Source organism: Patiria miniata, unplaced genomic scaffold (genome assembly GCF_015706575.1).
Source record: "Patiria miniata isolate m_02_andy unplaced genomic scaffold, ASM1570657v1 HiC_scaffold_22, whole genome shotgun sequence".
Taxonomy (NCBI): Eukaryota; Metazoa; Echinodermata; class Asteroidea; order Valvatida; family Asterinidae; genus Patiria; species Patiria miniata.
In genome coordinates this window covers 9,553,219-9,579,741 of record NW_024037061.1, presented here as the reverse complement: position 1 = coordinate 9,579,741, position 26,523 = coordinate 9,553,219, and the positions used below count along the sequence as shown (strand labels likewise).

Sequence of the window (26,523 nt, the reverse complement as noted above, 5' to 3'; positions counted from 1 at the left end):
AAAAGCAGAATCTTTGATTTCTATCCTAATAATAAGAGGTGATGGTGTTAGTCTTAATCCAAGACGGATTTGGTTTTGTGTATTCCTAAAACAGGACTGGGTGTGTACCCCTAATCGGGGACTAGGCGTGTTACGGGAGTAAAACCAAAAACCCCGTCTTGTGCCAAGACTAGTCAGAAGTATGATTACCACGCAATGGTTTCCCAGGTAACCAGTTGTAGTGCAAAACTTTTATGTGCTCAGCTCAATTTAATCAACCTCGTTCTCATGGTGTCGAGAGTACGCACCCACAACTACCTGCTCTTGGAAACGAGGTTGAAAATAAAGTAATCCTGTGGGACGAAGCTGCGATCGAATCATTGAAATCATTCATTTTATCCAAATCACATTACGTACGCTAAGTTATGTTGTGGACATCATTCTTTAGATCAGATTTGAAAAACCGTGTTTTAGTATAATTCAAGTTTTCAAATACACTTTTCTTACAACACAATGTCTTTCATACAGTCTGGGTCACGAGCTCAATGTCACATAACGTCATGCCGATCTCCCCTGTTGTCGTCTTGGTATATTTTATCCTCACTTTGCATTGCGCGTTATATGTGATGACCTTTAATGTATAAACTTTTGCAATTAAACACGTCTTTTTTTTTATACCGGTCCCCGCCATTTGAAAACAGGACTCTTGAAGCCTTGCGCACGACGTCACATCTGAAGACACTGCAGTGTTGTTCCACCATTACACGCAGGAGTACACACTGCGCGTTCATTGTCACTGAATTTAAATAACAAAAACTGGCCCCAGTGATGGCGCACCGTGCAAGCCGTCTGCTAAGCGCTTCTAATGTAACGATACGTGTGTGATCGTCTTTTCTATACTAATTCACACTTAAAGAGTATAAGTTCGAAAAAAATGTTTGGTTTTTTTATTTAGATTTTGCAGCGTATGATTGTTGTTCTTCCAGTGTAGAATGAAAATGAAATTCCATGCCAGTTGTGTACAATTATTCTACTTTTTTCTATTAAGCGCTCTGTTTAAATCATACGAAAAATTAAATCATGATGACGTTTATCAAAACTTGTTTCAGTGTGTCTTTCTTTATTTGTTCAAAAGGTGTGTTAGTCACTCCGTGTAATATTAGATTAATCTGTGTCTTATTGGCTTGAAAATAGATCTCTGGTGTTGAATACATGTTTAATATAGTATGGTTTAGTTTTTAAAAGAAATGAAAACAAGTATTACAACGAATTTTGACATTACTTTTTATAAGAATACAAGAATATAAAGATGACTGGGATTTTTCGTTGATTGCGGAAGTATTTTCGAATCTGTTACGGAGGTTGTTCAGAACAGATAAGACTTTTTGAGCCCCGGCGTGAATGGGAGTAATACTGTATGTCACGTGATGATCTGTATGTCAGTTATAATAAAATAATTACAAAATATTGAATTTGTGGTTCAAATTAGCAACAAACGAATCAAAACGCGTGAACTCTTCCATCTGTTACATTATAATCTTTATTGAAATAATTTGCATTCGCTACAAATCGATCAATCTAGATCATTTCCATTTCAAAACTTTATGATTTTCGTAAAAGTTATTTTGCTTTTTTCAATGCTATAAAACCTATAGGCTACTTCAAAGATGTTCAAAAATATTTTCTTTTTTGTAACATTTTCAAAAAATACAAACAAAAAATCTTTTAGCGAGTAATCAGCATTTATGTGCAAATTATAACCCAAATTAATAGTATTCGTTTCGAATATTAGTGTGGTGACAGTTAAAAACAAAACAGTACTCAGTAAGATTTGGCCACGTGTACATTGTACTATGATGCAGTAGTGTACTTCCTAAAATGTTCACTTCTGAAAATCGGTCATTCATTTTCCAATTTGAGAATCGCTCTGAACACGCATTTCATTTTCGCTACCAGAGCACTCGATTCCATTTCAGTTCAATCAATAAGTGATTGAGCAGCACATTTCGTTTATGCTCGTTCAGATATGCTTACAAGACTTCTTTTTAGCTTTTAGAGGACGATTTCAAACATTGGTCATTCTATTTGACTTTTAGTTTAGTGTTATCGGACGCAATCTGCTATTTTGAATGCGAAAAACGTACTTTTGATTGCACACTCACGAAATTGTATGCCAGAACTCAGCGCGAGAATGCATGCTTGCGTAAATGAACGCGCAGGTAACGTAATTGGCCGTCTGTTTCTCAAAACCGAATGCACGGACAATAAAAAAACGATTGAACTTTCGTTAAATTGAAATGGGATTAAAGACGTGCATTCAAATTCAGACGAAAATGAACGAACGATTTTCAGAAGTGAATGAACATTTTAGGAAATTGGCCTAAAAAAACCTATACTACCAAAGTACATCCATTAAGAACTGGATGCTGAATTGGGAATTCTGATGACTGAAACCTACTACGTCAACAGGGTTTGGGCATCAAGAAATATTTATTTGAAATGCGACGTCTACGGTGAACTGTCAACTTACAACGCAATGATGGCAGTGATCCTTCGAATAATCTTTGGTCTAAAGCACACTCATAATACGCTTATTGTGCTCATAATAACGCTTATTGTGAACGGCTGTATGATAATCTGACTTTTTTATGCACGTGTTTTAATTCAATGGTACGAAAATGTCCCCTCGTATCTGTCGAATCTTGGTGTTTTCGATGACTTCATTCCTTGGTGATTCCATTCTTATGATACATGTTGGTTCTTGTAGAGACGTGTTGCCACGATGTCATCAAGTATGCACGTCTGTTATAACAAGAGGAGTGGGTTTGGAAAATATCATTGATTATTAATAGGCCTAACTGTCAATATGGAGTATGGTTGTAGTGGCGAATTTAGGATTTTATTAAGGCAATTGCAAGGGTATTAATTTCAATTTTATAAAGTCCAAAAAAGATTCAAGAAATACAGGGTGAGTCAAAAAAAGCGAAACCCACATGTTGGGACTATTGTTTTAGTGGAATTCTGCATGTAGCACTTTCAAAATCTAGGATATGAAAACCCAATTCATAAACATTCTTTTAGTGCAAGAATCATCCAAACCACTCATGTACTTTTCAAGTGACGGAATTTTAAACACAACCACAGTTTTAAAGTTCTGTCCACGGATCACAAGAAGAAGTCTGACGCCTCATAGGTCCGACGCCTCATAAATCCGACATTTCGGACTGATGAGGCGTCGGGCCTATGAGGTGTCGGACTTATGATACGGCCCCTAAGTGTTCTTTCAGCAAAACGAACGCAATTCACATAGGAATGTATGTGAATTGTTTTCGTTTTGCTGAAAGAACGCACACCTTTTTGGTGATCCGTGGACAGAACTTTAAAACGGTGGTTGTGTTTAAAATTCCATACCTTGAAAAGTACATAGGCCTAAGTGGTCTGAATGATTTTTGTACTAAAGGAAAACTGATAAATTGGGCTTTCATATCCTAGGTTTTGAAAGTGCTACATGCAGAACTTCACTGAAAGAAAGGTCCCAACATTTGAATTTTTTTTTTACTCACCCTGTATTGAGTGGTAACGTGCTGTGTAAAATATTAATTCACATTCGTACGGCAAGCCCGAGTGGTGCGGTGTTTTAAGTGGAGCTTCGGATCCTTAGTTTCATACAACTCAAGTTCGTCCCACTGACAATGTTGTGGTCTCCTTACTTCATTTCAACAATCGTGCATTACCAAGAAAATATTGGTAAACGTCTTCAACGCTCAAATCAGAATTACGGTTGAATACTAATTATGCAGAAAAACAGTCCATGGTTTGGATTTAAAGAGCACAGATACTTTGCGTAATCATTGACGATCGTTTTGAAGCTTACCACTTTGAGATCTCCGCTCTCTGTAAGTTCTCTGATGTACGTCACCTCTTTGCCTTTTCCGTCACGTGGTTTCTCAAGCTGCGTCAGTTTGTTTTCATTCAGGGTGACGACGTTCTGTTGCAAGGAAGTATCAAATAAGAACAATTATTCATTATTAAAGGCCCGTGTAATGTATTTTTTAAAGTAAAGTTCTTATTACGACTTGCCTTAGTTTTTCTACCATCTGGTGAGGTGTCTTCGTACTCCTCGCCTATGGTAAACTCCGTTTTGATGTTCTTAAATGTAGATTCTGAGATGAACTTGAAGTGTTTCCCGTCGTCTGTTTCAATTTTGAGTGTTGGTTTGGTGGTGGTGCCAACCTTGCGAAGGAGGACGTTCACCCCTGTGTGAAAATCGGAAGGTGGAATTAAGTTTCTTTGGGTATATAGGATTGGGTTTGGTTGGGTTAGGTTGGATTGGGATGGGTTTTGGTTGCGTTGGGGCTTGATTCGACAGGATTGAATTTGTTTCAACCCTTTGAATTTATACCACAAGATATGATAGCCTGTAGCCAGAATATCAAGATAATGGCTACAGTCGATTGGATTGGATTGGATTGGATTGGATTGGATTGGATTGGATTGGATTGGATTGGATTGGATTGGATTGGATTGGATTGGATTGGATTGGATTGGATTGGATTGGGTTGGATTGGGTTGGGTTGGGTTGGGTTGGGTCGGGTCGGGTTGGGTCGGGTTGGGTCGGGTTAGGTTGGTGTGGTGTGGTTGGGTTGGGTTGGGTTGGGTTGGGTTGGGATGGGTTGGGTTGGGTTGGGTTGGGTTGGGTTGGGTTGGGTTGGGTTCAGATGGGTTGGATTTATTTGGGTTGAGCTGGGTGGATTAGGTCGGTCTCGGTTGGGCTGGGTTAAAATGTGTTAAACGGGTTGAAATTAATGAGCCTGCATGCCATTGCCAACACTTTGCTCATTATGTTGGACATATACCCTTTGAATTTATACCACAAGATATGATAGCCTGTAGCCAGAATATCAAGATAATGGCTACAGTGGACTTTCCTCTTAAACAAGCATAGACCTATCTACACGCATTATATACACTTCATTGCAATTCTAAGCATAACATGGAATGTAGGAGAACACGTCTAGTATTAACAGAATAGACTATTAGTGACTCCGTTGGATTCCGGTTCAGTTCCATCAATGATGGTAAAACGAGGACGCAGACAATGTGCCGGCTCCAAACCTTGTTAATGGTTGATGTATCAATTGTGCCTTGTTACTAAGGCAAGGGAAATGTCACGTAAATTTTAATGGATACATTTTTTCCTATGGATAAAATGAGCCTAAGTCTTTAAGGATGTAAACTGCTCCCGAAATTCTATATCAAAAGGCCGTGTTACAATTAAAAACTGTATAATATTCGCGTTTGTTAAAAAAAAACAAGATTACGCGTAAAACTTAATTACTTACCAAGTGCTTGCATGAACGGCTCGAAATTCTCGCTCGTGTCCAACTTGTATGTGCCCTTAAAATGTGCCATTATTGTGAGTAAAGACCTACAACATTCACTTCACACGGAGAGATTTGAGTTTTGCTGCAATCACTGCATCTGAGTCAATTCAAAAGGACCTCTATCAGGCAATACTTGCCCAAAAACAACCCGTTGAGCTGATAAGCCAACCTCGAACATTCGGACTTCGCTACTCTAAGTCACAATGTCCAGACGCACGCATCACGCCTACAGGAATGGGCCAATCGGGTTGCCTCATGACCAGCTACGACTGTTCTGCGCATGCGTGATGCAGATTAGCTCAGGCTGCGCGGCTTAGATCCGAACGCAACCTTTGAACACGCGCGTGGGCGGCAACGAGTGACTGGCGAATCGCTTTTGCAAAAGTATCGATTGTGTTTACACATTTCCTCTGTTCTTAGCACACAACCAGATTTTTGTCGAGTCAGGTACCTTTCGACTCTACTATTTTATTGATCATAATTAAAGGCAAAAGTGAGAAAATGTGACATTAAGCTTATGATAATCCTTGAAGCTATGGACACATTTAAATTCAACCGGCACTGCTACCTCAATCCTGTACTGTGCAACTATCGTCATTGTCCGACCTTCATTAACTGTACAAACATTAATGTTACTGTACTTTTTATCAACTGGTAAGCTATGACCAGAGCTATGTCAACACTGCTCGCAACATGTAAATTCTCCACCCAATATTAAAGGCGTACTCGTTGCCGGATATGTGTTAACAAAGCACGTTGGATTTTCTCACATTTCTTTCACTGTACATATTTACCGAAATAGATGGAATTTATTACTATGCCATTGCAATAGATCTACGGGCTGGCAAACTATTGAAGGTCAATTAAACGTTGCAAAAGTAACGAATTACCAAATGTTTCCAAACATTATCACTGGATTGCCTTGTACATGTAAATGCAAAATAACCCGACAAACGCTACCAAATTAAAGACTTAATAAAAACGCATCTTTCTTTTATAATGTGAATGTTAATATGCAACTTTTGTCCTTGGGGCATGCCATATATAGACAATGGTGCTCAATTTTTACAACTTTAAAAAATATAAAACTGTAAAGAATATCAAACTGTAAACAATATAAAATTTGTGGTAGAAAAAAATTACCAGTGAGTATTAAGAAAAGTAAAGGGAAAATGACGTTCACTTTATCAGCCGTCGTTGAAAGTGCAACTACTGGAACTCAATGCGTTGCCAATTAAAGCAATATGCATTTAAAGCGAAAAGTTAGCCTAAAGGTACATGTTCAAATTTTCAACAATAATGCAACAAATATATTTAGTCTGGCTTGTGCCGATGCCGCTTGGGAAAATTAGTACACTCAGGCCTATTACTGACAAGGTCACCATGGCAACGGGCCACTTGATAAGCCTCTCAGCCAAAGTTTGTCTTTGTAGATTTGAAGAGTAAACAGCTAATACACTTACAATCACGATTGGAGATACACTTTGAACCCCGTGTCTATGCCGTCACGTGATATTAACGATATAATTGTATTGATAACGCTCTCTGTTGGAACCGGTAGTAGCCTGATAAGAAATATGACCTCGTAAAATATTCTAAAGCCAAATTTTCAATCATACTTGCAGATATGTTATATAATTATTGTCCAGGCGAAAATAGTCCAAAACGTGCAGAATTGAGACGCAAGAGTGCGAGGAAACATGACAATTATTCAACACAATTAGCTGGACTGACGGTGCGGTCTTGGCAAGACATCGTTCAAAAGCAAAACAATGACAGTGGAACAAGGATCAAACATGCGTAGTAAGTATAGGGGACACACAAGCATGCAGGGCTGGAAAACACAAAAGGGTTTACAATAAAATACTCGCTCTCGTACTCGGCAACATATTAAAGTACTCGGCAGTACTCGGTACTCGGAGAAAAAAAATCGACTTCCTGGGATTACGGACCAAGGGAGTGTGGCAGTAGGTGATTATCAAAGGGAATGAAGAGACGGGATGGGACCCGAAGGAACGAAGGAGTATACAAATTATTCCATATAAACGACACCCGGTTGAAACTTATTATTTCACGTCAACATCTTTTACATTATCATTGAAACATAATAACCTATTCCTGTTAATGTAGGCCTACCCTTGTAAGGAGACATTTTTCGTCATAAGTTTTACCTTAGGGAGACACCGGACATTAAGGAGACATTTCAATGTCTCCATGTCACAACTCCTGTTTAGAGGCAACATTTTCCGTCGCAAATAGGCTAGATCGATTGCTCATGGTCTAAAAAGTAAATATACCAGAATTCGTGAGGGTAGGATAAGGGAAATTGAGGTGAGGGTCATTAAAGTTGGAAAAAAAAATTGTGCACAACCCTATAGGAATGTCGCCCTAAAGTACCATTCCCTGTTATAATAATAACTATGCATTTTTTTGCCTCTGAAGATGATCTTGTTAAGATAGGGCCGTCTTAATTTTAGTGATTTACATAACTATTTCATGCATTACACAAGACATTTTATCACTTTAATGGAACGTGCAGGTTTCTAGTGCAGGCAGTGATGGCCACTGACTCATTCCCCTTGGTGTTTATAGTTTCTTGTAAAGTCGTTTGGCCACAGTGCTCCCAGTTGTCATGACCTGAAAAATAAAAAAAAACAAATGGGTAAAATTCTTTATAAAAGAAATATGAAAATTGGGCGGGAAACCTGGCGTTGAATTAAACAGTCAGTGAGGTGAGTAACTTTGCAAAAAGACGTCGAGTCACTGAAAGGGTATTCTTTCAATTTAAAAATTGTTTTTTTAATTACATGTACATTTCTTTACCCAGGGTATGCCCAAACAGTTTAAAACTGGTTTCCATTGGGCCCTGCATATATTACGAATTACTAAATAAAGTTAAGCAAAGTAAAATAGTGCACGGAATATGGTGCACGTGTGCAACACACTACGAACATTAATACTTACAAACACAAGTAGTATACAAATATTTACACAAATAAAGCTATATGCAAAAGTTAATTTTAAACATTCCAGTATAATGCACGAATTGTTGATTTACGGGACGGGCGAAAACCCCGCGAAAACCCTTTTGGGAAAACAAACACGGGGAAATTCCCGATTCGGCTCCAAATTTCCGTGACAACCAAGTTTTTGAGTGCGTAGATCAGCGCATGTTGAACTAGTGTGTTAGCGCCAGAAATATCACTGGCTGATGGTTTGACGTAGTTCCGATATGAATGTACCTAGATAATCCAGGGTTCGTATAGTTGTTCATGTACATTATTTCATTTAACCTATCATGGAATAATCACCAAATTCCTGGATCCAGCAAAGAATTTCTTCTTGCCAATTGTTAATATTAATAATCGAGATGGGACGTGGAACTATCAGGATTAAGCGGGCGCAACTGTGGATTCAAGAGTGATGGTCTAGGGTGGTTACCCCCGTCCCGTCTGACCAATGTTATTAATAAGGACTTGAAAGAAACAAAATTAACTGAATCAAGTTTCGTGAAAAAGTCGTACGATAGTGCAAATGTCGATTCATTTCTCCAGCCTGGCGTCACTGTAACTGAATGTCCTTAACTTCAGCACATCTCCCCCCCCCCCCATTCCCCCTCCCCGAAAAAAAAATTCCCGGATTCCAAGGTCTCAGCCAACCCCTGTATGAAAAAAATCCTATATCCGCCACGGGGGCGAGAACTGGAAATCCGAAATGACACTCCGATGCACTTTGCGAGTTGTGAAGTGGCGTGATTTGTTTCGATTGAAGGCAGAACTGATAATGCCTGAATTGGTTGATATATTGACATTGTCTTGTGTCATCATCACCTTAGGCACCTGGGAGTGTGTATAGCCAACCAGTAGCCTTATCAGATTGACACCGGGCCATTTTTCGGTCATACGAGTTTTCTAGTGAACACCTGCACCGCAGGTGTATATTAAAGGGAATAGAACCATTAGCTTTTTTTGTGATCTGTTCTTTTTCTTTCTTTCTTTCTTTTTGAAGAAACGAAATTGCTCAAAAACTAATGTAGGGTGTATATTGGCTTAAAATGTATTTTCTGCTTTTTTGCTGGATATAAGTATCAGCCTATGACAGTTAAAATGGTTTCGACGTCACATGTCAACACTTGGGTTTTCCCCAAATTTTCTCTGAAATGTATGATACTTTGTAGATTTCCAACCAGACCTTTCAAAATATGAAACACTTAAATTTTGTCGATCGCAGGACGAAAGTACACCTTTAATTGGTATAATTATAAGGCACACTCGGCCCGAACGCGAACGCGCATTTGTGACGTCACGGTAATCATTCTGGCTGCGAAAATCGAATTCGCAAAAGTTGAACACCGCGATTCCAACAATAGGATAATAAACACCTCAAAAAAAGAAAGTGCTCACTTATTGGAGGGGTCATAATTTTTGAATCTGATGACATTTTTTATATAGACATTTGGGGAAGTTTGTTAGCTACATTTTGATACCCGTTTGCTACCAAAGACTGTAAATCGTCCAAGATTGACAACTGCTTATGAAAAATGATGCAGTTTGAAAAGTTGCAAATTTAAAGATTACGCGAGGAGAAATTGCTAAGCCTATTCCACACGTGCCCGTCATTGGCCCCTATCGACTGCACGGTGCCCGAACAAAGCGCGGGTAATTCAATTCGCGTGCTCCCATGCATACAAGCACTGTGCGATTGGTCATTCGCTCTTTTTACACTTCCGCCATGGGCATGCACAGCCTCGATCTGGCAACTTTACACAATAAATATAGCCGGTTCAGTGATTCCCGTATCGGGGTTCAGATCACTGAACAGGCTATTTTTATTGTGTAAAGTTGCCAGATCGAGGCTCTGCATGCCCAATGGCGGAGCGTGGAAAGAGGAAATCCCCGCCGTTCCTTTCGGGCAGTGTGATATCGTCACGCAGCAACTTCCACTCGCGTATTCTTTAAATTTGCAATACTTTCTAGATTTCAAACCAGACTTTTCAAAATATGAAACACTCAAATTTTGTCGATCGCAGGACGAAAGTACACCTTTAATTGGTATAATTATAAGACACACTCGGCCCGAACGCGAACGCGCATTTGTGACGTCACGGTAATCATTCTGGCTGTGAAAATCGAATTCGCAAAAGTTGAACACCGCGATTCCAACTCTGACGAATTTTGCAGCGAGTTGTTTCGTGACGTCAAATTTGGACTGAAAATGTATTCAGTTTGCGAATTCGAAGCCAAACACTTACCGTGACGTCACAAATTCGCGTTCGCTTTTGCACCGGGATGAAACGGCCTTAAAAACTCCGAAAGAATTCCAGTTAGTTAAACAAAGATGTAGGGCACTGAAGATTAAGTGACTTGACCAAAGTCAAACTCTTGGTTGGATTGTCCTTGTGTTCTGCACATTTCAGGCTTGTTTTCAAGGAATTTTAAGAGTTCTTTAAAAAGAATTTGACCAACCATTTCGATATTCCCGTCTGCCTTGAGTATTCGTTCGTAAGTTGCCGATGGTCCGTTACCATCCGACGGTGTCTCCACTTGCTTCAGCGTGTTGCCTTCCAGGCTGTAAACACTCTTAAAATGGGAAACGAAAAAAAAATTAAAAAAAATAAACCTTACTAAATCTGATATATGTACCACAAAAATGAAAAAAAAATTAAATAGGTTAAAATTTAAACAAAATAACATCTTTAAACCTTCAATTTCTAGATTGGAGTAAAGTTGCTTAATTGCTTCATTAAAGGTGGTGTCTCTTCTGTTGGAGTCCAGAAAATGTCGAATGTACACAGCGCCCTTATTCGCTTAAAAACAAGATCATTACGCAATGAAATGAATGCAAACCTGCTAGCACCACAGCGATTAGATGAGTTCTCCGTGTTCTTCAACAAATTCGTTTTTCCCTCTTAGTAAATGTTCAACTTGTATGTTTTATTCCAAAAACAACAAAAAAACACTCTTTTCCCTTTTTTTTTTTTACGTCTCACGTCAGCAACCCTTTGAAAAAGTTTTTGGCACAAACGTAATACGCTGCGAGCAGACTGGCTCCCGGTCAGTACGTATTGTCGATACTGATTGCGGGGCGGGAACCAGCCTACCCCGTGGGCTCGGAATCAGCGTCGGCAGACAATATTTCGAAATTTGCAAAGTAATAATGCAATAACTAAACATGGGCCGATTTTTTTTCGGTAAAATAATGTCTCATTCAAAATTGAATAATTTTTGAACTGCTAGGAAAAAAAGCAATTTAGAAAAGGAATCTGTTTTTCGGGATGAAGCTCGGAAAATAGTACGGGGAATGAACTTTCAGAGCAAAAAGCTGACAATCGAGAACCCAACATGAGGGCGCTATTCAAAGCGTTTTACGGGGATAGCGTATTATTCTCATTAAGGCAATGGCCTTCGCAATCTGTATATTGTTCATTTAAATAAATAAATGCTCTTTATTCCTAGGAATTCGATCTTGTTCTCTGTGTGTGTATGTGTGTGTGGGTCCTTTTAATTTTCGGATGGGGGGGGGGGAGGTTGATGGGGCGGGGGAATGTTGATGGCAGATGCGGAAGGAAGTTTTCCAAGAAATCAATTGAAATGCCTATTTGGTGGCGAGTCGAACCCATTGCTCTCAATTTCAACCAGACCTTGGTTTTCCTCCCGTCTGCAGTAGTGATTTCCTGCTCCTCTCCAAGATTGAACTCCACAACCACAGTAGCAAAAGCAGTCACAGTAGTCATCTTAAAATGGTTGCCGTCTGCTGTCTCCATGGTAACCTCAGGGATGAGACTGCTGCCAACCTTACGCATCTCCTCACTCACACCTGGGACAAAGAGCGACAACAAGATGATAGTTTAGTTTTCGAAGGGAACCCTCCGATTTTGCTTCATGATTATTCTAACCGTGCTCTTCAACATATTCGATTTTTTTTTTTAAATCTAATTAAATCCTAACGAATTTTCAATTTGAGTGTTATATTTTAACGGAAATGGCTACTTATTTTTTAATGTTTTTTTTTAACAGCTTTTACTTTAGTTTACTTTTGCACACGAGCAGGTGCTGCCTACGAGTAGGCTGGTTTCCGGTCTCCATTCTCATAGGGAGGCGGCAACCAGTCTACCCTGCACGGATGGAGTTATTGTCGGGCAGCAAATAATTCGAATTTTGTAAAGAAGTAATTCCATATCTTAACGTCGGTGGCTTTATTTTGCTCGATGCCTCATTCAAAAGTGAATACATTTTGCATTGCTAGAAAAATAGCAATTTATAAACAAAATCTATTTTTCGGGGTGAAGGCGAAAACAGCATGGGTAGAGCATCAGTAACTAGACCACAGCCCATTGCGTCTTCTTATGCAAAAAATAGCAAGTGGGGACCATAATAAGGGGCGGGTCGTGAACACAGGCGAAGGAGTGGATTTGAACCTCAAAGACCTTCCAGCATTTTTGTCCCACTGAACAACAAATCTACCAAAAACAAACAAACAAACAAACAATAAACAGTGACGTAACTAGGTCCAAACATATTGTACGGTGATGGTAGTTGGGGATCAGTTTCTTTATGATGCACTGAAAGAGTTTTTAAAGATCTGCCGTTCAACAAATACTTATGGGAGAATAAGGACAGGCTGGGGGGGGGGTGCCCTCACCCCCCCCCCCCCCCCGATTACGCCACTGAAAGGGGAACGTTGTTAAATCTAAAATCACATCCCTAAAATAAACGTGGGCTGCGTCATGAATATGTTTAGACAGTGGGCACGGAAATTATAATTACGTAGTTGGCGAGCTACCGTGATGATGAGAAATATTTACTTGAACGGAACAAGCGCCAGTACAGCTGTCATCGACTGCAAATGAGTTCACACATTTTGGAAATTACAGGATCACACAATTTCAAACACCTATACAAAAACCCATTGATTAACCATAGAGAAGGGAAACAGACTCCCGTCCTTTCAATTTTTAATGATGTGGGTCCATTATTGTTAGTCTTGGGGATCAGACATTCACGCGCGCAGAGCCACGGTCGAACGTCAGATAACATACAAGTTTTATGCGACCCCGCGCGCCATCCAATCGGAGTCGACTTTAGAAATGTGGACTAAGCTTGATTGATCAATTTGGATGCCATGTCGTTGTAATACCACAACCGGGCTACCGAAAACACGATAGAAGGCGCCCACTGAATGGTGAGAATCTCAAGGTCAAGACGTAGTCTTGTTTTGCATAATTATTAATCGCCGAATCTGCTCGCATATCATAAACCATTGCTGTGCAAGGGGATACTACTTTTTTTAGCTGGTCCCCCCAAACAATTGCCAGCCTACAGTCATGTTTGTACCTCACTGAATGACTCACTGTCACTGCAATTGTATAGGATTTTCCCCCGTAACACCAATTTGGGCTCAACCCGGCCCATTGTGTAGACCAGGTGCCTGAACATAGTTCAAGCTGAATAAACCTCTTAGCATAATTCTCTAGGATCGACCTTACTCTGCTTGCCTTGGTTTATTTATTTGTTTCTTTAATTATTTGTTGTTGTTTTTGTTTTAGCAAATCTAGGGTTTTGAGCAACCTGATTTAACTGACTATCCCCTCGAATAGGCCTAGAGTAGCAATTCAACTGAAATGAAGCCTGAAAGTAAAAAGATACGCGGCGAGTTTCCGTAACCCTCGCGCGGCCCGGCTACGGGCATTCACTGGGTTGCCCTTTCTCCTGCTATAACTTGTGACAGAACGACTTCTAACCGTGGACACCCCAAGAAACGCTAATGTTGGGATTTTATCTTGCTATTCTTCAAGAATTGATGAAAAATCACCTGGAGATAGATAAAAACGAACTTATTAAAACCTTCCACGTCCGTAATTTTCATTCCTTGGTCTCCGTGTTCGTTCAGTTGTTTTCACATCACGTACTTGCGTGAGAACGAGAATGCATAATGACGCGAAGATTAACAGCCGATGGGTTCTAGATTTAGTCGGGCTGGCTTGAGTGCAGTCCTTATCAGAGGTCAGTTTAGATGTTTTCGTAAATGCTAATGAGTCCTTTAGGTTTATTCAAAAAAATTGTAAACCCTAAAAGACATGTTGGTCTTCTATTTAACTTTAAGTTGAAATAACCGCCACAAAAGAAAACTATTTTATACATGTTCACATAATGTACGATTACACCGAGTTGCACTAGCCCGCATGTATTTTAGATTTTCGGAAGTGAAAGGTGATTTTTTGACACGACATTTCAATTTCACGTCAGGCGATTAATCAATTTCCATATATTGATATGCTAGTAACAATTTTACAAAGGCCTTTTTTTCGGGGGTGATTTTCTGAAGAAATCAATGAACCAAAAATAATTGCAAATTCTACCATTTGTTCACGTTAATTTTCCTTTTCAAGGTTTCCGGAAGCGCGCCACCAGGGGTGAACCAGGCTCTCGCGGCATCAGTATTTGATACATAGGAAGGGGAGTTGGAGTTCACACTACTGCTATGGATAATTTACTATACCTCATACATATTCATGATCAATTCACCATCACGTGCCAGATGTTATTCTTGCTGTTTACCAAACACGCGCGCGAGGAATCACGCACATTGTAAATACGCATGCGTAGTAGACTGTCGCATGGGTTACCCGTACCCGTGCGACAGTCTACTACGCATGCGCTTTACAGAGCACTCGAGGAACTGTCGCACGGGTGCAGTACGCACGCGCGAACATCGCCCAGGAGAGATGCCATGGTTGCACGGTTCGCGTAAATGTTAATTTCCAAAGCTCAATGATGCCGTACTGGAGAGAATTTATAGACCGAGTAAAGATGTCTCCTGTACAAAAGAAAGTTGTACACATTGCAAACAACTGTATTTACAACTGTAGTAACTGTATTAAATTGCAAACGAACCGAACTAGTGATTGAAGTTGAGCAACAATATTCTATTCTTTTGGTGAGCTGTACAAGTTTTCTCGAATTTTGTTTTAGGTGCATATAATAAAAAAAATCGGCAAATATTAAGTCACTCATTGCACATTTCAGTAGCAACAGCAATTAAGAGTGTGCGATGTATTATAGCCGTATACAGCGTCGCAAATGTTTGCTCATTAGCGTCTTCTGAGTATCGCGTCCTTGTATTAATTATATGTAAATAAATGGTGGGAATAAACATAGACTAATGAAGGAAACGAGAAGGAGTCCGTGTGCCCAAAGCATAAATTGAACACCTTTGTTATTTCACGCATGTGTTATTTTTCTAATCATGCAATATCAATTAATCTTATGAGGGAAACAGCTTACTTTTATTGTTTATAAACAGTAACAATATTTTTTTCAGTTTCATTCACGTAAATGAATGAAACCTAACAACTGAAGTTAAATGCGATTTAGCTTTTTTTTTCACCACGTGAAATTAAAATATCACACGGAGAACCACATGTTTTTTTTTTCTTAGTAAGATTTTTGCTACTTTAAATTTACTGAAACCCTGTGTCCCCAAGGAGGATGGGGTATCACTCTTTCTCATGCATTTAATCCATAAACCCGTCACTAGCGCATGATATATGGCATATTCTGCGCCCACTCAAAGCCTGGTATACAGTGGTACAAGCTATAATATAGCCAGTGTTTGTTACAAACAGCATAAAAATCCCGACCATCTAACACGAAGCAGTGACACTCCTTGCGCAAATATTAATGAGTCTGAAGGTCTGAATCATTTTTCCCAGAATGCTACATACAGGCGCGGTTCTACGGGGGGGGGGGGGGGGGGGGGGGGGGGGGGGGGGGGGGGGGGGGGGGGGGGGGGGGGGGGGGGGGAGGGGGGGGGGGGGGCTATAGCCTTTTGTTTACCCCCCCCCCGAAAAATAAATAAATAGCAGTATCGAATGTTAGAAGGTGACGTCACATGCGAACGGTCTAAGCCCCCCCCCAAAAAAAAATAATATTCGCTACAGCCGGCCATGCGCGGATCCAGAGGGGGTGGTATTTGTGTCAAACCCTTCCACCCCCCCCCCCCCCCCCTGTTGAAAACAGTTGAAATTGAAAATTGCATTGATAAGGCCGAATAAAAAAAACATGTTTCTCGTCCGGGTTTTTGAAAAAAGAGGAAGAGGGGATTTTTATTTTTTATTTTTTATTTTTTTTCAAGATGGCCGCCATTTTCAAATTTCCTGCAACCGTTGGTTTTTTTCCACTGTTCAAAGACACTTTTAAAAAGAAAGACAAGTTGGACAAGAGAACTGAACATATTTACAGTGTCATTTAGAGTTGTATTGGTCTACAATGAACATTTTTCGCCAGTATTTATTTTCCGATGAATTTGTGGACTTTTTCGGTGTTTTTTTACTGCATTTTTCAAAAATAAAAAAATGATATTAAAAATCCAAAAAGGAAGCGGGTGGGGACGAGAAACATGTTTTTTTTTTTTTACTTCGCCTAATAATAACATACATGTCCGCCAGAGGCGTAGCCTTTCCTGAGAAGGGGCATTTCTACACTATTAGGTAATATAGTGTGCATGATTGTAGTATTTGATCAGCGCTGCCCATTGAAAATATGGTACGAGACACCCCCCTCCCCCATTGATTTTCGGAGGCTAGGCCTAAGTGTCCGGGGAAAAAAACGGTCTACATTTCAGCACGCCTCCATGCAAAATTGCTGGATCCACCCCTGCTATAGTCCTCCGCTCTATGGAACCGCACCTGGCTATATACATACAGGTTCTAATAATACATGAGTTCATATAGTTCATGGCTCAAAATCAATATAACACGGTTGTTCATAGAAATATTGTATTTGCTCTGCATGTGTCTGAGTTTGTTTGAACTTTAAGCTGTCGCCTCATCGTGTTACTCGACAAAATTTGACACAGGCAGAACGTGCAGCAGTCTGCACTGCAGGTTAACATGTTAAGTAATATGTTAAATAAATATATTGGTTAATATAATATATTTCCTTGTAGTTTCCTTACAATGTGGCTTTTATGCATAAAACATTTCAGATGGGAAATTTCGTAGCTTTCTGCGGTATAACAGAAAATTGAGTCGATGTTAGCGCAGATTTCAAATACAGACAAATTTCAAATGGAGACTAAGGGATTGTTTCGGGTCACCATTGAGTTTTACAGCACCCGCATAATTTAAGGTAATCGACTGGCCATGTCTGCAGCACGATAAATAAATGAGTTATAGACAATTATTTAACATTATTATTTCACATAAAAATGCACTGACATTATAATACCCTTTTTATGCGCATCAGATCGATTCATTCAAGGCTACTGAATTTAAAGTGCAGATACCCGTCGAGGTATGCAGCGGCGTGTGACTCAAAATAGCTTTGTTCAGTCATGCGCATTAAATGTTAATTACTTTGCATATTATTGCCTGTTAACAAGGGCATATATTTATCGCATAGTGCACATTCCCATGCGTGCTTTGGAAGTAATATTTTTGAGAAAGTAAACACGAAGTGTAACTGTAAGTGCTGAACTCTCTACTTGGAAAATACACAATAGAAACTGTCGATGTATAGGCCTATTATTAGCAGGTATATTTCTAGCCTCGTATCAAAGAACACAATCGTACCGCGAGTTGAAGCTGTCAGCTGGCCTATTATTATATACCCGGAACAATAACATTGACTGGGTTTCAATTTCCACAGTTTTTTCCCGTCCACTTTAAAACGTGATTCATCATTTTATCTGTCATTGATAAACGAAAGGCAAAGAGTTCTAGTTTTTCTTGCATGTCATCCCAAACGTCATTTCCCGGAATTGTGTCGTCCATGTTTTCCTGCAGTTGCTTGATTCCAAAACATCAAATCGTTGAATAGCATAATTCCACGTTGATAGGTCAAAAGCAGGGGCGGATCCAGCTTTGGATGGGGGAGGGGGAAGCTCAATTGGGGGAGGGGGGGAGGGGGGTAAGCAGGCATGTGCACCACAGTAGATCCACCGCACCGACTACAAACGTTCCAGGTACAAATACACGTAGGCTAAAGTGTATAATAACAATATTATATTAACACACTGAGTATACAGTGTTCATGGGCGTCGCGAGGGGGGGTCAAGGGGGGGCACTTGCCCCCCCCCCCCGGAAAAGCAAAAAAAAAAAAAAAAAAGGAAGAAAAAGGAAGAAGAAAAAAAAAAAAAAAGGAGGCGCGAAGACAAAGTGGTGCAAATTTAATGAGTGGGGGGGGGGGGGGGCAAAATGTCCCTGCCCCCCTCTAAAACTGATAAATCGAGAATGTGTTGAGAAATACAAGCATTTTTTGGCAAAAAAAATGTTTGCCCCCCTCTAGAAAAAATCCTGGCGACGCCCATGACAGTGTTTATACGTCGGTGAAGGGCAAAACCTAGTTTGATTTACATCACCCCGACGCAAAATTCCATCTTGTGAATAATAACAATATTAACATCGCAATGTTCGTCTGGGTTTTTGCACTGATCCGTACAGGCCTAGGGAATAAATTCCGCCACAATAAGCGCATTGTGGCGATACATCGGCAATACAAACATTGTCAACACATACAATTCTAACCGACTTTTTTTACTCACCGATTGCCTTCATAAATTCATCCAGATTCTGGCTGCTTTCCGGGTCTAGCTTGTACGTGCCGTTAAACTGAGCCATTTTTGTGACAGGACGACAAAATGTCAGACGGAGCTTGGAGATGACTGAGTATTACTCGCAACAATCTGGGTGTGTGGCAATATTGCGACCTCCCCAAGAATGTAGAGGTGAACCTTTGTCTCCCTCGAGATCTCAACGCTGTCCGTGTCCCTTACAAGAGGTCCGATTAGAAGATTTGGCCGATACTAGACTCGAAACAGGCCGCAATGGATCAAGAAGGCGTTACACCACCACACCACACAGTCTGACCTTTATAGCCTGACTATTAACACAGTCTCGTTTGCGTCTATGCATCCGGATGTTCAACTGTCGGCTCATAATCTACACGATGACTGCAATGTTTTCCACGGAACTTCTGCTCCATGTGCATGTACAGGGCACGGATGCGCACGGAACTAATTAAAGGGATGCCAACGGTATTTGTTCCAATTACTTGGCGTGACATACGCAGCACTGTTTTTAATTATTTTTCTCCAGTATAAAATTATGAGCGTGGGGCGGTACAATCCCAGAACAAGGGCGGATCCAGGGGGGGGGGCCAAAGGGGGCCATGGCCCCCCCCCCCAAAAACGAAACCAATTTTTTTTTTTTTTATGTGACATCGCAATAAAGGCAGGCAATGAGTACACCACCATCTTTTTCTCAAAAACACATTGGTTAAAGTGGTCAGAAATTGCCTCAGATCGCACCACAGAGCATCTAGAATCCAAAAATTTTTCGGGGCCCTTAAGCGGGCCCCGAACCCCACGCCGTAATTTTTTTTACCCACTTTTTTGGGGGACCAAAAATTTTTTTGGCCCCCCCAAAAATTGTGTTCTGGATCCGCCCTTGTCCCAGAACCCTTCGTATATTGGGAAGTAATGTGTTTTCATGCAGTATTGCAGTTGGTTATTTTTAATCTTTCAGTTCGTTTCTTGAGATATGGTTTTATACATTTACTTCAACATTCAATTCACACAGATAACAAAAATGTCTTTCGCCTCACGGAGACAAACATAAGTTGAACTATTTATATTTTAACCGCCTGGTAGAGAATGTGTATTAATTATCAAAAATCGTGCGCAGAAGATTGTATTTTCTTCTGCGCAATTAATTACAATCATGTAAAATATGCAGCTTCGTTGACTCGATTTTTTGTGAGTACAGTGCCGGGCAATGCGAGCATGCGTTTCTTTCTTTATTAGGCTATGATCTCAGCTCAGGGAAGCTCCATTACGGTCCATTTCATTACAAAATAAACTTTTCGTTCGCTAACCGAAAGTCCATCTCTATACCCTAACACCGTTGCAGTGGTTAACCTAATTTTGAGGAATTTGGGTTGGCTAAGGATCATCCGAAAAGGTGATTATCTAGACTCGTCAGTACTGTAACATTTGTACCATTAATGTGAAACATAGTTCCATGTATATTGCAATTTCGTTCAATCAATGGTTGTCAAAAATATTTGTTTGGTCGCGACTGACATTTATTGGTAAAACGGTTAGTCAGCATTTTGCATGAAAATAATATAACTAAACTAAACCCGTTGAACTACTCTTGTTAAATAACACATTTTGTTCAAAAAAGAATTACGCCATCAAATTAATGTTTTTATTTTTGTTAATGTCTCCTTCGGTTTGTAGCGCAAGTGGTTGCGAAATCCTTACTTTTTTTTTAAGACGAACTTTGACTTTCTTGCGAGATTTGATAACGAGACATCAGTGGACGAGGCACACTGCCTTGTCATTCTTATCCGCAACACATTGTTTGACGATGGACTAGGATATCCGCTGGTAAATTCGTGTGTAGATAACGTCATCCACTTTGTAGTTCTGAAAGGAAATTCAACAGCATCCTGATGAGTTTATTTCCCATAAAATGTGCTATAGTAGGATGTTAGTGTTCCATCATCCGTCTCTACACGTACAGCTAAATGACTGTTGGATAATACTGCATATGGCCGTATAAATATACATATGGTGCCTGTGAACCAATCATGACATGAATTGTCAAGTTCTGTTTTTTTATCGAAAATATCGTACTTCTGTGCTACTTAATAAATATGTTTACAAATTAATATAAGTTTCAAATTGTTGACAACTTGGCTCAAATTCACGGTGATTCACAACAGCGCCATCAACCGTCTAAAAATGAAAAGGTTTCATGAAAACAGGAGCCATCTATGCCTATACACCGTCACGTATAGTATCATTTTGTTAAAAAATGATTTGATATAATTATGGTAACTATGATGATATTTAGCCACTCACCATTACCAAGTCACCCTCTTCATTAATCTCACGGATGAGTGTCGTGTCTTTCTGGTCTGGTTTAGTGGCTGTATCCTGCTGGATTAATCGACCGTCGTCGTCCAATGTGACGATACTCTGCAATAAAAGCCACCAAGTTATTAATTTGCGCAATAGGCAGGTCCAGGATTTTCAAAATGGGTGGTAGGGTTGATGAAGTCCAAGAATCTTAAAGGGTTGTGGATTAAACGTTGCAGGTCGAGACAAAAAAAGACCAAAGGTATTATAATATGAAGCATTGAATCAAGGTTTGCCATAATTATTGATGTTATTCAAGGAACCTCAATAAATATTGGGTTTTTCCATTCATTCACAAAGAAATGGCCGTTGCAACTCATTGGTCAGACGGGGATGGTGGCGGAGGGGTAACCATGCCAATCAACAAGGGCGGATCCGGGAGTGGAGGGCAAATGTTTTTTGCTCCCCCCCCCCAAAAAAAAGGTTTGCTCTGGATTCCCCCCTTGCCAATCACCACCTTGGACAGTTTAGCATTTTTTTCCAACTCAGGACCCCGAGTCCTCCCCCCCCCCCCCGCAATAAAAATCAACGTCTCTCTGCGTCTGCTTGCCAGTCGTGACTGTTACTATCCGTAAAGGACTTGCCACTATCATTGAGAGAAGTTTGTGATTTTCTTTTAAGAAAAAAAGATGAGGCAAGTGACCAATAGTATTTAGTTCTCACGACCATATTCAACGGAGAAAAAAACCGCCTTTTTTACTGACAGTTACATCCACTAATAGCAATTTTAGCACGTACACTTTTAGTAACCATACTAGCTTGAGTTCTCATACGATAGATTTTGTTTAGACATTGACCCGGGGTCAGCACTTCCGTGTGCGCATGACCCATGCGCACGAAATGCACACATATTGTTTATGTTAAGTGACCTTCCCACAATACGTTGCGACGCCTTCTTTTCCGGTACAAGTTTTGTTAACAGGGCTGAGCAGTCACGAACGAAGACCTAAACTGAGCTCACGAGAGGGCGCTATAACCATTACCCGGTTCTGTCATTTTGTATACGCACCACGACTGTCCGTCCGTCTACCGTAGGGTGCTGAAATTTCTGCCCGAGGTTAAACTCCAAGTCTCGGTCGGAATAACTCTTGAAGCTCGACAGCAACTGTTTAAACTGGAAATGGGTGTCATTGCACGTGACCTGGACCTCCAATGAGGGTTCATTGAAACAATGGCTTTGGCCTCCCGTCATTAACAATAGAGGGCTCATTCCTGTGATAAAGAAATGACGGTGATTATAATGACAACAGGTACAATGAAAAAGAATAACTGATGATAATTATTAACGAAGATAACTAATAATGATGAATAATGAAAGGTTTGCGGAAACACCATGTGTGAATAATTTCTCAACTAAGAGAATGGTTCTGAAAAGAACCAGAGGTATAAACTCGACGTTCCGGTCAGTATGCTCTGACCGTCTTCAGGAGAATGCCTAAACTCTAAGAAGGTAAACAGTAATGTAGTAGAAGCGAAAGCGATGAAGTGTGAAGTTGCATCCTGTGTGGATGCCAAGAAGCTGGGATTCTAGAGCAAGCTTACTCCCCAGAGCAAGCTTACTGCAAGCTTACTGCCCACTAATAATGGACAAACCACTAATTTTTAAGTAAGTAAAGATGTGGCGTATACTACGGGACCGAGACGGCACGGGAGGGGGGCAGCGGATGTATAGGTGCTAATCCCCCCCCCCCCCCGCCCGTTTAATATCTTCAATTGAACAAAAATACACATCATTTGCCTTCAGTGTCCCTCCCCTAAAGATGTGAAAAATGTAGACACTCCTTAGTGGCCCCAGAAGTTTAAATCCCATGTAGGCCTATGTAGTTATCCAACTGCTTGAACCTTGTGCATTGAATGTTATAAATGAACTTACGTGTACATAAAACAGCTCGTTAACTTACCCAGTGCATGAAGAAACTCCGCAAAGTTTTGGCAGGATTTCAGTTGATATGTTCCCTCAAAATGCGCCATGGTGAGACCCTGCCGTCCAACAGGCTAAATTTGTGATGGAATTGTGCGAGTCTTTCAATGAATTATTTGATCGATAAAAGATGAATAGACGGATCGTTTCATCTACATGATTTTCTGGAATCACAATGCTGTTTTCAATCGACTTGTTACTTAGGTTTTACGCTTTACGTTTATTTAACAGTAAGTTGAACATCAAGTTTCCTTGACCCATAAACACGTGTGTTCTTACACGTAGGCCAACTTCCCTTTTAAAGCGAATAAAGCCACTTTAAAATACAATCACACTGTTATGGAATTGAAGGGGAAAAGTCATTTCCTGTATTTTGACGTTCATTTTAGAGAGTTCGCTAGGATGAAAGTCGGAGTTGAGGGTCATTCTGCTAATTAGATATGAGCGTGTGATGGCGTCCCACTGCTGACATAAGACCCAGTGATAATGGTAGATTGTGAAGGTCTCCACTTTTAGCGCGGAAAATAAACAAGTAGTGAAGTAAAACTGTATTTCGGCCTTCATTCTCACCTGCGAGATATTTTTGGACAAACATTGATCAAGTCACGTTCGCATAAGGTAGCTTCAACATGATCTGTAAAAAGTCCGACTTGGCAATGTGTCACAATGAGGGCGCTCTTTTACACCGCCACATGTTATGACTTTTCTTGTAGCCTATGGATATTAACAATAACTCTTCAGATTTAACTGTAAGGAACAATTTAAAAGTTCTCTCGGTTTCTCTTAATTTCCTTTATACCGAGTGTATCTTTTTTTGTTAGGCCTAATCCCCAAGAGAATTTCTATGAAATGCAAGCGAAACAACACTCTTCATCATCCCACAATTTTTATATTGACCACTATTGACCATTGTGTAATTTCATATTTTTAAAGAAAAAAATCAATTATTCACTTGGTAAGTCCTCCATTTAACACGAGACTGAACCATTTCTTAGAGAATATTGTACATTTAGTACGAAAACAAGTGTGAGTGCACAATAGGCTCTGGCCGTGTTGCAAGAAGTCTTGCATGAAAGTCTTGCATGAAAGTCTTGCATGAAATCGATCAAAATGATCCCTGCCAGAGCTGAAAAATGCGACGCCGAAAAATGCGACGCCGATGGCACACAATGTCATGGACAGACAGACAACAGACAGACAGAACGGTCGACCACCAAGTGACATGTATAAGCTCCTGCAAGAGCTTTAAAAATATATTATACAGATATGTCAAAATATTTATGACGATTTCCATTTCTTTAAACTGAGAATACAGTACACCGGGCGGTCCCATAAGCACACTTAGTGGCGTAACTAGGGTGAAACTTTTGAGGGGGTACCTGGGGGTACACAAAAATGTCGAGGGGGAACTGAAGCTGTACACATTTTGTTTGCGCCACGCCCCTCCCATAGTTAAACATAGTTAAAATCCTGAATCGTTTTAAGACACAAACAAGTTTCCTCAAGATCCAATATTTCAAAAGGTTATAATTTCATACAAATAACATTAACTCCAATTTTGACTTCAAGTGGTTGGAATCGCGTCTAGTTAAAATGTCATCTTAAGCATATGGGCCAGGGATATCTACTAAACTAGAATGATGTAAGAAACTCTAAAGATTAAAAGCCCTTAAAATCCACCTTGGTAACCAGATTGGAATGAAAGCCTATGTGGAGAAGGATTTATGCACTGCCTTGAGAAAATGTTTGAATAATTTGCCTTGCCTCCATTTTCAAAATACTGACAAAATATTGTTGAACTCAATATTGATGTTAACATTTATTTATATTTATTTACAAGAACAACTTATTTCACGAGAAGCGAGAATTGAGGGTGCTGATATTTTGTCAACATGAATTCTCGCGTCATTATACATGACGAGACAAAGATGCCCATGCATTACTGGTGAACAGGCCTCCTAAGTCGGCTATGAAACTCGTTGATAGATGCGCGTGCAAGAAGCATCGTCGACTTGGCAGATCTGGAAAAAATTATTATCAAAATTGAGGCCAGAATTAGTATACATCTAACTATGCTTAGTTCGTGAAAACATCCTGCCATTTTTGGAATAAATTTGTAGCTTTTCGAATCGACAGCAAACCGCAAACTGTTTCAAAGCCACAATTATAGCAACTGCAGATATTTTGGTTCTCTTTTGGGATTTTAAACTTTAATTTCATCACAATGAATACATCAATGTAACTGTAATTCTGTAATTACTACTACAGACCATGACTAAATCTCCGTCTTCGTTTATCCGGCGTATGAATGTCGTGTCTTTCTCGTCAGGATTGTTGGCCCTGTCTCGCTGAATTAACTGACCGTCGTCCTCCAACACCACGGTGCTCTGAAAATCACAACGAAAAGGTGGGTCCGGATGGCAATGGCGCAAAAGGGGGTGGGTGGGGGCATGGGGTATCCCCTTCGGCCAGATCCTGTGCCCCTCTCAAGCCCAAACTCAGAGCTTGGGGAAGAAATATATCGTTGTTCAAAAATATCTTTCAACAAATCTTGGCATTTTTTTAAATCAAAGTTTTGAAAAAGCATGTATATTTCAATTTTAAAATTATAATCTGAACTGAAATGGAATCGAATGCTCTGCAGCAAAAATGGAACCATGTTAAAAGCGATTCTCAAATTCAGACGAAAAGGAATGACCGATTTTTAGAAGTGAATGAACATTTTAGGAAAATTGGACGGCCAAACCTATATTTTTGTCTCACTTTTGCATTGAAGAAGGGCCTACCCCGACCACTTAATGTGCATTGGTAAGCATACTTGATTAACAAGAAACAATATGAAAAGGAAATGAATTGTGTTGTTTCCTTAATGTCGATAACCTGGTATTCACTGTTGTTTGTTACCCCCAAAACGGCGTCGTTAAGCTTAGCGCCCTCATCGGCTACAATCTGGAAATCATTACATGTACTTGCCTTCACCATTCTACCGTCTATAGTCTTCTGCTCAAACTTGACCCAAGGTCAAACTCCAAGTCGTACTTCCTGAAAGAAGTCGACGACTGTTTGAACTGAAAGTGGGTGCCATCGTTGGAGACTGTCACGACCATAGTGGGTTTGGTGAAGCCGCCAATGGTGCGTAAAAGGGGGTTGACACCTGCGACAGTATAACAGAGACAGTAACAATGGCCATGACAGTGACATAGATTGTTCAATGTAGACTGTTATGATTATCTATGATGTGCAAAAGAGAACATTCTTCAAATAGCAGGGAAAACCGACAATCTACTATGTCAAAATTTCAGTGTCGCATTTCTC

General features: G+C 40.1%; 3 protein-coding genes and 1 long non-coding RNA gene across 4 annotated transcripts; all 4 read right to left on the bottom strand.

Moving 5' to 3' along the window:
• Positions 1 to 2,621: 2,621 nt before the first annotated feature.
• On the bottom strand, positions 2,622 to 5,552 carry LOC119730836 (myelin P2 protein-like). Its single transcript, XM_038203887.1, has 4 exons — positions 5,322 to 5,552; positions 4,060 to 4,235; positions 3,854 to 3,967; positions 2,622 to 2,781 (listed from the first exon to the last, which is right to left on the bottom strand). Exons 1-4 carry the CDS (start codon positions 5,389 to 5,391, stop codon positions 2,722 to 2,724), a joined length of 420 nt encoding a protein of 139 aa, XP_038059815.1. The 5' UTR covers positions 5,392 to 5,552; the 3' UTR covers positions 2,622 to 2,721.
• Positions 5,553 to 6,573: 1,021 nt separating this feature from the next.
• LOC119730837 (fatty acid-binding protein, liver-like) lies at positions 6,574 to 19,323 on the bottom strand. Its single transcript, XM_038203888.1, has 4 exons — positions 18,906 to 19,323; positions 12,004 to 12,179; positions 10,829 to 10,942; positions 6,574 to 8,000 (listed from the first exon to the last, which is right to left on the bottom strand). Exons 1-4 carry the CDS (start codon positions 18,979 to 18,981, stop codon positions 7,950 to 7,952), a joined length of 417 nt encoding a protein of 138 aa, XP_038059816.1. The 5' UTR covers positions 18,982 to 19,323; the 3' UTR covers positions 6,574 to 7,949.
• A 692-nt stretch (positions 19,324 to 20,015) lies between these two features.
• Positions 20,016 to 22,494, bottom strand: LOC119730795 (cellular retinoic acid-binding protein 2-like). The gene is made up of 3 exons (XM_038203825.1): positions 22,297 to 22,494; positions 21,231 to 21,347; positions 20,016 to 20,792 (listed from the first exon to the last, which is right to left on the bottom strand). The coding sequence occupies exons 1-3, from the start codon at positions 22,477 to 22,479 to the stop codon at positions 20,739 to 20,741; spliced, it is 354 nt and encodes a 117-aa protein (XP_038059753.1). The 5' UTR covers positions 22,480 to 22,494; the 3' UTR covers positions 20,016 to 20,738.
• Positions 22,495 to 24,431: 1,937 nt separating this feature from the next.
• Positions 24,432 to 25,591, bottom strand: LOC119729957. Its single transcript, XR_005271324.1, has 2 exons — positions 25,479 to 25,591; positions 24,432 to 25,229 (listed from the first exon to the last, which is right to left on the bottom strand). It is a non-coding gene; the product is annotated as an uncharacterized LOC119729957 (long non-coding RNA).
• Positions 25,592 to 26,523: the final 932 nt, after the last annotated feature.